The sequence below is a fragment of the Pongo pygmaeus genome, chromosome 1 (genome assembly GCF_028885625.2).
Source record: "Pongo pygmaeus isolate AG05252 chromosome 1, NHGRI_mPonPyg2-v2.0_pri, whole genome shotgun sequence".
NCBI lineage: Eukaryota > Metazoa > Chordata > Mammalia > Primates > Hominidae > Pongo > Pongo pygmaeus.
In genome coordinates, this window is record NC_072373.2 from 78,985,620 (window position 1) to 78,999,834 (window position 14,215).

General features: G+C 35.3%; 1 protein-coding gene across 2 annotated transcripts in view; it reads right to left on the bottom strand.

Moving 5' to 3' along the window:
• MROH9 (maestro heat like repeat family member 9) overlaps positions 1 to 14,215 on the bottom strand; it is a 111,375-nt gene that overhangs the window by 851 nt on the left and 96,309 nt on the right. For both annotated transcript variants that reach the window (XM_054501681.1, XM_054501686.1), the window contains one exon: positions 1,722 to 1,784. In XM_054501681.1, coding sequence (XP_054357656.1) covers positions 1,722 to 1,784 — 63 coding nt within the window. The remainder of the gene's footprint in view (positions 1 to 1,721; positions 1,785 to 14,215) is intronic.

Sequence of the window (14,215 nt, forward strand, 5' to 3'; positions counted from 1 at the left end):
ACCCCACATAGACCCCATTAAAAGAAAAATGGGAATATTCACTAAAAATTACCAAGGACCTTTTATGTGCTGAGCATTCTGCTAGATAACATAAACATGTATTCATATATTTAGGAAGGGGTTCATATTGGTCATAATAATGAAAAACTTAAAATTAGTCTAAATGTTCATTAATAGGGAATTGCTTAAAAGTTAGGAACATAAAATGAAATGCTACATACATATTAACATAACGTAGGCCCATATTTCTTGGCTTAGAAAGATGTTTATATTATAAAGGTAAGTGAAAAAAGTTAAAAAAGTTATGATAGTTTAAAAAAATATATAATAGCTTTTATTCTTTAGAAATATCCTGGATAGGCCAGGCACAGTGGCTCATGCCTATAATTCCAGCACTTCGGGAGACCGAGGCAGGTGGATCTCAGGGTCAGGAGATCGAGACCATCCTGGCTAACACGGTGAAACCCCATCTCTACTAAAAATACAAAAAATTAGCCGGGCATGGTGGCACGCACCTGTCGTCCCAGTTACTCAGGAGGCTGAGGCAGGAGAATCACCGGAACCCAGGAGGCAGAGGTTGCAGTGAGCTGAGATCACGCCACTGCATTCCAGCTGGGCGACAGAGGGAGACTCCATCTCAAAAAAAAAAAAAAAAAAAAAAAAAAAATTCCGGGATAATACATATATCAAAGTGCTAATATCATTATATCCAGATAGTGGACTGTGAGAAATTACTATTTTATTTCTTGATAAAAGAAATAGAAACAAAGGGGGAGATTTAGAAAACAGAGATGAGAAGGAGCAGGAGGGGGGTAATGAAAGAAGAAAATGACTGTAAGAAAGATGGAAAATTCTAGTGTTTGGCATTTAGCGGGTAGTCAAATATGTGTTGAATGAATGAGTGAGTGGGTGAATGAATGAATGGATGAATGAATAGGGAAGGAAGGTAATGATGTATAAATGTAGGTCCATGAATTATAATAAATGTACTACTCTGTTGGGGGATGTTGATAATGGGGGAGGCTATGCATAGGTGAGGAGAGAAGGTACTTGGGAAGTCTCTGTACCTGCAGCTCAATATTGCTGTGAACCTGAAACTGCTCTAAAAAAATAGTCTATTAAGAAAGAAAAAGGAAGGAAGGCAGCCAACGTGTTTTTATCACTCACTATTTGTAATTCTGACCCTGATGGGACAATAGACAGAGGCTAAGGGAGATTCCTAAGACCCAAACATTTTGATAGACTAATATTACCCTTCTTTAATTCCCTCCTCTGCAAATGTATTGTACATTGCTATCCACTAAAATGTCAATTCTCTGAGGGAAGAGACTGTTTTATTTGTAACTCTGTCCCTAGCAGTAAGTAGTGCTGTCACGTAAACATAAGAGATGCTAAAAAATATTTGTTAGATGACTGAGTAAATGAGTTTTCAACTTTCTGAAGTTCCCAAGGGCTCTAGGATGATAGTTCTCAGACAATTAGTGGAATACATGGAGAGACTGAAACAGGGAAGGAGAGTAAGGGGAAATAGAATAGAAAGGGAAAAAACATACCTCTTAACCCAGTCCTTTCATTGATTCTTCCGTAATTATCCAACCACTACTACCACCCTCTTCCTATCTGGCTTGGCACCCTAACAGAACTCATATGTGACTAGAATCACAAATAGTAAATGTATTTAGATTTATGCATAAAGATTTTGTTATGACCTCAATACTCACCATCAAGCATGACTTCGATTTCATCGCTAAGCAGTAAATGACCACCTGATTTTGCCAAATATCCTATGCACATAATAAAAATTAAAGTTACTGCAACATGCATTATGAAAATACATTTTCTGATGTTATCTGGCTAACTGCTTTTTTTGAAGCAAAGCATCTCTATCCTTGAGTCATCTTTTAGTACTTTTAATTATTGTCTCATAAAATTGTTTATTGAAAGATATATGAGAGTATAAATGTGCACGAAACATATTGGACAGCTCAGTGAATGACCACAAAAGGAACACACCAGGGCTACCACTTAGGTTATTAAATAGAGTTTTAGCAGCATCCTGGAAGCCTCCTTCGAGGCTCTCCCAGTCTCCTCCTCCACCTTTCAGAATATATTCTTTTGTGTCTGCTTTCTTTTGCTTCACATTACATTTTAAGATTCAACCATGTTCTTTCATGTAGCAATAGTTTGTTCATTTCCATTGCTACATGGCAGAGGCTAGCAAATAAAGTTTTCTTGAGATACAGCCATTCACATTGGCTCATTTGTTTACATATCTATGGCTGTTTTCACCCTACCACAGCAGCGTTGCAACAGAGACTACATGGTACTCAAAGTCTAAAATATTTACTATTGGGCCTTTAACAGAAAGAGTTTGCTGAACCTGCTATATACGAGTGCATCTTATGAATGCATCATTTTTTAAAATCCATTCTGCTGTTGATGGGCATTTGTGTTGTTTCCAGTTTGGAGCCATTATGAATAATGAAGTTATGGGCATTCTTGTACATGAATTTCGACATGTATTTGTATAACTGCTGTTTGGTATATAACCAGTGGATTTACCGGGTATGCTTTATGTTCCACTTTAGCGGTTACTGCTAAACAGTTATCCAAAGTGGCTGTACCAATTTTCACTCCCACCAACAGTATGCTAACATTTTCATTGCTCTATGTCCTCTGAACAATTGATACTGTTACAATGTTTCCTTTCAGTCATCCTCATGGGTTTGGTGATAATATCACATTGTAATTTTCATTTTCATTTTTCGTTGTTAATTAATAAGATCATGTGTGTATTTGCTGGCCATTTGGATGTCTTCTTTTGTGAAATGCTTATTCAGATAAGTCTCTTGCCTGCTTATATATCGAGTTATCTTTTTCTTAGTCACTTGTAGGCGTTTTAAAGTTCTGAGTACTAATCTTTTTAAAATGGTGCATATCTTACAATATCTTCTCTTATCTCACGGCTAAACTTTTCCATTTGCATTTGTTTTTTAATTAACAGAAACCCCTAATTTCAATGTAATTGAACTCATCATCTTTACATTTACAGTTAGTTAATTTTGAGGTCTTGTTTAGGTAATGTTTGCTTGTCTTAAGCCATAAAGATATTCTCTTATATTTCCTTCTGGAAGCTTTACTATTTTACCTTTTATGCTTATATGTACCATCCAGCTGGAGTTATACAGCATGAAGTTGGGGTCAAGATATTTTTATATACCTGTATAGTTGATCCTGCACCATTAAGAGAAAAATTGTTCTTACCTTACTGTTTGGCAGTGTCACCTAGATTGTAAATTGTGTGTGGCCAATGTCTTGACTCCATTCTGTCTGTCTATCATTGTGTCACTACCACATGACCTTAATGTGTAATGCATCTTGATATCCCATGGTATAAGTACTTCAACTCTAGTTCCTCTTTAAATTATCTTGGCTATTCTCGAACACTTAAGTTTTAATATAAAGTTTATAATCAGCTTGTCACATTTCACACACACACCCAAAATCCCCAGTGAGATTTTGTTTAGGAATACATTGAATCTATACAGATCAATTTGGGGAGAACTGACACCATCATAATATTTAATCTTTCAATCAATGAGCATAATATATCCCTGTATGGAACTCTTTTAAAAATTTTCTGTGTGTTTCCCAGTTTTATGTGTATTCATTTTGTGCATCATTTCTTAGTTTTATTTTAAGGTATTTGATGATTTTTGGTGCTATTGTATTGGTATTTTTTAAACTTTAATTTTTTATTTCAATAGGCTTTGGGGGAAGAGGTGGTATTTGGTCACATGGTTAAGTCTTTAGTGGTGATTTCTGAGATTCTGGTGCACCTGTCACCTGAGCAGTGTACACTGTACCCAATAGGTAGTCTTTTTTGTTTTAGTTGTAGAGAGAAATTTATTTTCTTTTTTCTTTCCATCATTTTTTAAAATATGTGAGTATATATATAACCTTTCATTTATTTTAAATAAAATTTTTGCACCTATTGACCCATCCTCTAAGTTTCTTCCCCTCACCTCCCACCCCCAAACAGGCCCTGGTGTGTGTTGTTCCCCTCCCTGTGTCCATGTGTTCTCATTGTTCAACTCCCACTTATGAGTGAGAACATGTGGTGTTTGGTTTTCTGTTCCCGTGTTAGTTTGCTGAGGATGATGGCTTCCATCTTTGTCCATGTTCCTGCAAAGGACATGATCTCATTTCTTTTTATGGCTGGATAGTATTCCATGGCATATATGTGCCACATTTTCTTTCTCCAGTCTATTATTGATGAGCATTTGTGTTGGTTCCATGACTTTGCTATTGTAAATAGTGCTGCAATAGACATAGGTGTGCATGTGTCTTTATAGGAGAATGATTTGTATTCCTCTGGGTATATACCCAGTAATGGGATTTCTGGGTCAAGTGGTATTTCTGGTTCTAGATCTTTGAGGAATCACTATACTGTTTTCCACAATGGTTGAACTAATTTACTTTCTCACCAAGAGTGTGAAAGCATTCCTCTTTCTCCACAGCCTCACCAGCATCTATTGTTTCTTGAGTTTTTAATAATCACCATTCTTTTTTTTTTTTTTTTTAGGAGATACACCTAATGCTAAATGACGAGTTAATGGGTGCAGCACACCAACATGGCACATGTATACATATGTAACAAACCTGCACATTGTGCACATGTACCCTAAAACTTAAAGTATAATAATAATAAAATTAAAATAATCACCATTCTTACTGGTGTGAGATGGTATCGCATTGTGGTTTTGATTTGCATTTCTCTAATTAGTGATGTTGAGCTTTTTTTCATAAGTTTGTTGGCCATGTAAAAGTCTTCTTTTGAGAAGTGTCTGTTCATATCCTTTGCCCACTTTTGTTACTTTGCCCACTTCAGACTCTGATATTCTTTCTTCCACTTGGTTGATTCAGCTATTGATACTTGTTTTTTTCTTGTAAATTTATTTAAGTTTCTTGTAGATTCTGGATATTAGACCTTTCTCAGATGGGTGGATTGCAAAAATTTTCTCCCATTCTGTAGGTTGCCTGTTCACCCTAATGATAGTTTCTTTTGCTGTGCAGAAGCTCTTTAATTAGATCCCATTTGTCAGTTTTGGCTTTTGTTGCAATTGCTTTTGGCATTTTTGTCATGAAGTCTTTGCCCATGTATATGTCCTGAATGGTATTGCCTAGGTTTTCTTCTAGGGTTTTTGTGGTTTGGGGTTTACATTTAAGTCTTTAAGCCATGTTGAGTTAATTTTTGTATAAGGTGTAAGGAAAGGGTCCAGTTTCAGTTTTCTGCATGTGGCTAGCCAGTTTTCCCAGCACCATTTGTTAAACAAGGAATCCTTTCCCCATTGCTTGGTTTTGTCAGGTTTGTCAAAGATCAAATGGTTGTAGATATGCGGCGTAACTTGGTAAAGGTCACATGGCTAGAGGGTGTCCATTCTGAGGTTTAAATGCAAGATTATCTATTTTTTACTCGAGTAATCAGAAAATAAAATTTGTTTTTCTGTTGTGTATATTTAAGGTATGTAACATAACGTTTTGATATACATATACCTAGTAAAATGAATACAACACTCAAGCAAGTTAACATATCTATCATCTCACATAGTTACCCTTTTTGTGTGTAACACACACAAATGTGTTGTATTTTAAGTGTTCTTTTAGCTAAAAACACCTAAGATCTACTCTCTTAGCAAATGTATGGTATGTAATACAATATTATTAAGTACAGTTTTCATGCTATACATTAGCTCTCTAGATTTATCTTACATAACTGCAACTTTGAACCCTTTGATCTATATGCCCTTTGATTTACATCTTCCCATTTCTTGTGCCCTTGCTCCTGGTAACCACCATTATACTTTACATTTCTATATATTTGACTTTTTTAAAAAGATTTCACACATAAGTGAGATTATGCAGTATGTTTCTGTCTTTGGTTTATTTCACTTATTATAATGTCCTCTAGGTTCATCTATGTTGTCTATTGTTTTCCCCTTTTTTCAGGATGGATCATCTATGTTGTCTCAAAGGAGGATTTTCTTTGCTTATCAAACCAATATTTTATATTTTTTCTTTGCTTTAGTAAATATAGTGACCACAAAAATCACATGAGCATTTTCATAATACAATCAACTGGCAGTAAAGCTCAAGATACTCTTATTGGCAGGTGGAGCATGGGCTTAGCAATTTAAGAATAATGCTTTTTTAAAAAAACTTGTTTTGTGAGATGTCCTTTATTAGTGTGCTTTTCTATCTGTTTGATTTTGTATTCCAATGTATTTCCTTTTAAGATTAGGTAGATAAATGAATGAAAATTTCTCATGCTAACAAGTATTAATTCCCCCTAATGTCAAATTTCTTTTTTTTCTTTAGTGCTTTTACTAAATTACTGAGAGTTAGCTGGCCACCCAGCTAACAACTAGATTTTTAAGACTTCTTTACAGCTAAGCGGGAGGATATGTCTATGATATGGGCTAATGATAATTTAGCAGAAGTTATATTTGCTCTTCAAAGGAGTGTGTGTGACCTCTTGATATTCTTGTTTCTTTCCAACCAACTGGAATGTAGAAGTGGTTGCAGGAGCTGGAGCAAACATTTTGGAGCTGATGTGGGAAACTACGTGATGAGAATGATAGAGCAGCAAAAGAGCTGGCCCTAGTTTACGTATGCTTGGACTATTGCATGAGAGAGAAATAAATTATTATGTTGTTTAAACCATAGTTATATTTGGATTGTTCTTATAACTGCAGATACTTATTTCATAAATACAATGTTACCACCAAATGAACAAAATAGGTGGAAAAATTATGCAAAAAGACCTACAAATTAAATAGCTCTATGGAAACTGTTTTTGAAAGTCACAAATGAACTTTCAAACAGAATTTGATGCTTTGGAAATTATGTCAAATTAACTGAAATGCCAAGGCCTAGGTAGGTAACCATGTGATCTCAACTGTGTGGAAGAATGCATTTGGTGGTGGTGGGGAGTGTGGTGAACAGGAAGTACAGGCTTCATCCACAAGTGAAGCTGATGGTCAGCCACATCCGGGTTGCTACCATGCAGAAATACAGGTTCAGTATAGCTTCATTTTCCTTTTTTTTTTTTTCCCTTCATGAATAACTGGAATCCTAGAAACTTATATGAGATCTCTCACTTTTTAAATATTGACAATTGTGACATACTACTAGGTGTTAATATCATGATCCCCTTCTTGACCATTTAAATAACTATATTTCCAAGCATCTCTTGAACTAATGGTGTCACTATGACAGTTCTGGTCATTGTGACTGTAAGATAAGTCACAGGTTGGGGACTTTGAAGACAGCCTTGTAAAATTGGGCTGACCCAGTTGGAAAGCACATCTTTTGTCTTTTACTTTTTTGTTTGTTTCTTGCTGTAACACTTTTAAAATGCTGAAGGTAATCAGAAAACACAAGGATAAAAGCCACATGCTAAGGTGAGATGGCAGTGTACAATGATGCAATAAATATCTATGTACACACATCATTTCTCCCATGTGTGAGTGTATCTGAGGATATATTCTCTTGAGAGGAGATTACTGAGTCAAAAGAATATGCATTTCACATTTTTATAGATTTTACCAAATTGTTCTTCTTAGAGAAAGTAATGATTTATGGTCTCACCAGTAATGTAAGTGATTGCTCACTTCCTGCAACCTGGCCAAAACTGGGTAGTACAAAACTTTGCATCTTTGTCAGCTCAATGGATAGAAACATTGTTTGCATCACTTTTGGAAAAATTTGTGAACATTTTAATGCTTAAGAGCCAAATGATTTTTTTTTTGGTGTGTTCTTTGTCCATTTTTCTATTGTTACTTTTTCTCATGGGTTAGTAAAGATTCTTTAGACAGTGAGAATTCATGATAAATGTAAATATTTCATCCAAATTTGGCTTTTTACTTTGTTTATAGTAGTTTTGCCTTGCAATCCTGTTTCATTTTTACATAGTTATCAATCTTTTCTTTATGGCTTATTTTGACTCTTACTTAGCAAGATCTTCCCCAACTCAGCCAATTTTTCCAAATTATTTAATTTAATTTTATTTATTATTATAGTTTCCTTTTTAACATTTGAACTTGCGACCATCTGGAATTTATTTCGTGTATGAAATGAAATGGGAGTAAAATTATTCTAAAAATTCCAGATGGCTTAGCAGGTGTCCCAACGTCATTTAAGGAACATTCCATATTTTCATCACTGTTAGTTAAGGTCAGTGATTCACTTTCTAAAATACTGCATGTTTAGGGGGTTATTTCTGGATGGTATTATGTCCTATTTATCTGTCTATTCATTCCATGTGATTTTAATTACTAAAGCTATATTGATGTATGATAGGGCTAGTCCTCTGTCATTATTCTTTTCAGTTAGAGTTTCCATTATTCTTGCATGCTAACTTTTCTACTTTAATTTTAGAATCAGCACACCAATGTTGAAAAAAATCCTATTGATATTTTAATTGGCATTTCATTTCATGCATAGATTCATTTAGAAAAAAAATTGACACTTTTAAAATTTTTATTCTTTTTTTTCCTAAAATAGGGTTTATACCTTTCTATTTTCAGTCTTTGTGTCCTTCAGTAATGTTTGCAATTTTCTTCATAGAAATATTGCATATATTTTAAAGTTTATTTTTAGACCTCCCTTTCTTCCTTCTGTCTATCCTTCCTTCTTTTTTCTTCCTCTCCCTATCTCCCATCTCCCTTCTTACTTTCTTCCAAAAGTCTTCCTTCCTTCCTTCTTTCTTTCTTTTTCTCCCTCCCTCTCTTTTTCCTCTCTCCCTCCCTCATTCTTCCCTTCCCTTCCTCCTTTTCTTCCTCATTTTTTATTTCCTTCTTTATTTTTTACCTACTATAAATGGGATATTGTCTTTCACTGTATTTTTTAATGAGTTAGTTGCTTTGAGATTATCATAATTTAAAGCATGTATTTTTAAATTAAAAGTACATAAAAGAATATAATATCCTACCTATGGACTTAAAAAATAAAAAATACTAGTGCTCTTGAAGCCTCTTGTGTGTCCTTTCATAAACACTTTTTTTTTCCTCCCCCTCATTCTAGGTAAACTAGTATGTTGAATTTCATGTTGACCATTTCCTTGATTTTTCTTACTGTTTTCCGAGAAAATTAATGTGAATTCCCAGATAATGTTTTAGTAGTGTCTGCTTTCATCCATATATAAATAGTATGTATTCTTTGGGTTTTGTTTTTTGCTTTTATTCATTTTACTCAAGGTGGTTTTTTTTTTTTTTTTTTTTGTATTCACCTATTCTGGTGAGTGTAAAGATAGCATTTATTTATTTATTTATTTTTATTTTTTGTAATAAACTTCCTTGCTATTTACTTTTGCATTTGTGACAATACAGAAATTATCTATTCTACTTGTGACAGACATTTGGATTATTTCTAATTTATCTGATATTACTAATAATATGGCAATAAACTTTTACATGTCTCCAGATGCACTTATGTGAGAGAATCTAAGGTGCATAGTTAAAAATGGTATTACAGACTTATAGGAACATTATGCTAAACTTTAGCTTATAAGATGATGTCGAATTATTTTCTGAGTGTTTATATCAATTTCTGTTCCCACTACAAGCAACAAAAATTCCCATTATTCCACACACTTTTCAACTCTTGGTATGTATATATATATAAAACTTTAATTTTAAAAATCTAGGTATAACGCATGTATGAAAAAGTACACATATAAATGTACAGCTCATGGAATGTTTACACAGTGACCACATCTAAGGTCAAGACACAAGACATTACCAGTAATCCAGAAACTCTCTCCGAGGCTCCCTTTTAGTTTCTCCCCAAGTGTGAACACTACCCTGAGTATAATAACTCTTTAGTTCTAGCTGTTTTTGTGTTTTATATCAATGGAATTGTACAATATGTACTTTTTCTGACTGGCTTTTATTTCAACATTGTAAGCTTCCTCTACATTGTGAATGAAGTTGATTTTTTTTTTCATTGGTATGTATTTCATTGTGTGAATCTACATCAATATATTCATCTACCTGTTGATTTGCAGGATTGGGTTATAACTAGTAATTCTGCTTTGAATATTCTAGTACATATCTTTTGTGAACACATGTATGTATTTCTGTGAGATTTTATAGAATTCCTGAGTCATAGGATATGTATGTGTTCGGCTTTATCAGATATAGCTAAACAGCTTTCCAAAGTGGTGTAAGAATTTTCTCCGCCAACAGCATATAAGAGAGATCTGTTTGCTCCATATCCTTGACAACAGTTGAGATTGTTAGTCTTTATGCTACACTTTATGTTGGATGTACAATGGTATCTTATGGTTTCAATTTGCATTTTCCAAATGAACAATGGAGTCAAATATCTTTTTATATGTTTATTGGTCATTTGTCTATCCTTTTCTGAAAAGTGTCATTTATTACTCATTTTTTTATTAGGTGGTTTTTTCCTTATAAATTTACACGAATTCTATATATATTCTAATGTGATTCTTTGCCAGATATATGTGTTGTAAATATCTTCTTCCATTTGGTGGTTGCCTTTTAACATAATTTGGTGAAGAGAAGCTTTCAATTTTAACATCAGTTTTTTTTTTTGTATTTTAAAAAACGTTGCTACTTTATTGGTGTGAAATGGGGTGTTATTGTTCTAATTTGCATGTTTCCAATTATTAATATTGTTGAACATCTTTTTACATGATTATCTGTATTTATGTTTTCCCTTTTTTGAACTTCCTCTTCATATTTATTATTATTTTTTGTACTTTTTATTTTTTAATCTATTGGATTTTTTTGTCTTTTTCTAAGTTATTGTAATTAATATATCAAAATTAATACATTTTAGTTACACATGTACAAATACTTCTCTCAGCTTATTGCTTGATTTTTATGTTTTTTGTCTTTAGAAATATTTTGTTTATCTTCAGTTATGAAGATATTATCTTACATTTTCTTCTAAAAGTTTTTCAATATTTGTGTTTTATGTTTACATTGTTTGATTCTTCTAGAATTAATTTTTGTGTAGGGTGTCAGGAGTCCTTTTGTTTGTGCATTTCCAATTGTCATTGCACCTTTTATTAGGCAGCCCATCATTTGCTGGTCTGATATACACTGCCAGTTCTGATATATATTAGGTATATGTGTGGATCTGTTTATAAGCTTTCTATTCTGTTCCACAGGTCTGTTTGTCTTTCCTTTAATGAGTAACAGACTATCTAAAATTCTGTAGCTTTATAATAAATCTTTGTATCTGGTGAAACTAGTAGTCCCACTTTTTTTTCCTTCATGAGTAGCTTGGCCTTTTGCTATTCCACAAACATTTAGAATCAACTTATCAAGATCTATGAAATTATCTGATAGTATATTTATGACACTTGGACTGAGCCTGTTGGTCAGTATTTTTAAACAGATGCTCAGTAAGGATTCTATATGGGACAAGCATTTGTGAATAGCACTGTCATAATTATTTCTGAATATTAAGCATACCTCTGCTCATTAAATGCATTAATGGACAATAAGTGTTGTACCCATCAGGAAGCAAGCTGGCAAGGGAGCTTGGGAGATACAGAATGCAGAGGTCAGCCTTCCAAGGCATAGAGAAAAATAAAAAGTAGTAGAGACTTGATTGGCAGATGACGGTCCCACAGCTAGATACTAGATGTCTTTTTGCAATAGTTCATCCATTCATTCTTTAGTTAGATGAATTCCATCCTTTAATAATGTCTTCAAGAAGAATTCATGATGATGATTTCATCCTGAGTTCTTGTCTTTTTGAAAATTATGTTCTGTTATCTGTATAGCTGGATAAAATTGTGCTGAATATAAAATTCTTCAGTCACAATTTTCTCTTCACTTAGGAATTTGTAGGCAATATTCTATATTTTATAGTTGAATACTATAAAAATGTATTCTTATAGTATTCAATATTCTATATTTTATAGTTGAATACTATAAAAGTATTTTTTTAGTATTCAACTATAAAATATAGAATATTGAAGTAAAGTTTAATGACAGTTTCTCTATTAAAATTTATAGGTAATTTTTTTTGTCTGAATGCATAAAGAATTATTGAAGAATTCTTATGGAACTGTGCAGTTCCATAACTTTATTACAAAATGCCTTAATGTTGCATTCTGTATAAAATATTTCTTGAAAAAATGATTTCCTATCTCAGTATATTTAATCAAGTCATCTTTATTTCTTAAATTATATATTTGAAGACTTTTGTTCTGTTGTAGTTTTTCATTTCTCTTCTTCAGGGATATCACTTGCTCATATTTGCATTTCTTTTTTCTATCATCTATATCTACTATTGTTCCCTAATTTTAAGAATTTTGTAGGGGAGCCGAATAGATGGCCGAATAGAAACAGCAGCGTTCAGAGGCTCCCATCAGGAAAAAAACAAAACAAAACAAACAAACAAAAACATAATAAGCATGTGAATCCTTCACTGGCAGCCAAGGTATTCAGGTTTTCTCATCAGAATTGACTAGGAGGCTGGCGTGACCCACAGAGAGAAGGAAGAACAGTGTGGCGTGGCGACTGGCCTGAGAGCCACACAGGGCAGGGAAGCCCCTCCCCCAAAGCCAGGCAGGCAGTGAGTGAGCATGCTACCCAGCCAGGAAACTGCTTTTTTGATGAAACTGTGCAACCCACGGATTGGAAGATCCCATTCACGAACCCACGCCACTGGGGCCTAGTGTCCCACCTCAGAAGGTGCAGACTCTTAAGAGCCTCCCATCTGGAATCAGCTTAAGATTACTGAACTCCTGGGGTGAAGGGCGACCAGAGCCAGCTGCCGCTGTGCTGCCTGCACTGTAAGCCATTTGAGCTCCTTGGGGGAGGGGCAGCAGCCAGCACTGGGACTCACAACTGCCTAACACTCTAAGCTCACTGGGCAGGGGAAGGGTGGCACCCATTTCTAAAGCCCCAGGCTGTGCTTTTCCCCTGCTGGAGCCAGGGAGGCTGGATGGCTTGGTCCCAAGACTTGTCCCTCCGCAGCCCAACACACTGGCTGTGGCAGTCTGTGGCAGAGTGCCTCTACGGGCCTGACTCTTACCCATCCTTCCTCATTGGGTGGGGCTTCCCTGCAGGAACTCCAATAACTCCAGCCAGGGGCTCAGGGACAGAACCTGGATCCCACAGGACCTGAGCCCTTAAGGAGAGGGAGGCCACAGTCTCTGCAGACCAGCAGATTTAGCTTTTCTTCCTGGTAGTTCTGAGGAATCCAGGCAGCCCAGACAAGTGGGTTTCCCGCCTGGTGTGGCACACCCCCTCTACCAAGGGACAAAGTGCTTTGTTAAATGGGTATTGTTCTCTGTGGTACCCAACTGTGTGAGACCCTCCAACAGGTGTTGTCAGAAACCCTATACAAGAGCGATTCTACTGGCATCAGGTTGGTGCCCCTTGAGCTTAGAGATCCCAGAGGAAGGAGCAGGCACCCATCTTTGCTGTTCTCCAGCCTCCTTGAGTGACATCTCCAGGCATGGGAGTGAATCAGATGAGTAGGGCCTGATGTGAACCCCCAGCAAACTGCAGCAGCCCTACAAAAGAGGGACCTTACCATTGCAAGAAAAACAAGTAGAAAGAAACAACAAAAACAACAAAAAAGCCCCCACAAAAACCCCATCCAAGTGTCAGAGCCTCAAAGACCGACTCTAGACAAACTCACGAAGATGAGAAAGAATCAATGAAAAAGTGCTGAAAACCCAAAAGGCCAGAGTGCCTCTTCTCCAAATAATTGCAACGTCTTTCCATCAGGGACACAGAACTGGACAGAGGATCAGATGGATGAATTGACAGTAGTAGCCTTCAGAATATGGGTAATAAAAAACTGTGCTGCACTAAAGGAGCATGTTCTAACCCAATGCAAAGAAGCTAAGAACTTTGATAAAAGGTTATAGGAGCTGCTAACTGAATAACCAGTTTAGAGAGAAACATAAATGATCTGATGGAGCTGAAAACCCCAGCACGAGAAGTTCATAAAACATATACATCTGTCAATAGCCGAATTGACCAAGTAGAAGAAAGGATATCAGAGTTTGAAGACCACCTTGCTGAAATAAGGCATGCAGACAAGACTAGAGATAAAAGAATGAAAAGGAATGAAGAAAGCCTCCAAAAAATATGGAGCTTCATAAAAAGACCAAACCTATGATTGCTTAGAGTACCAGAAGGAGATGAGGAGAATGGAA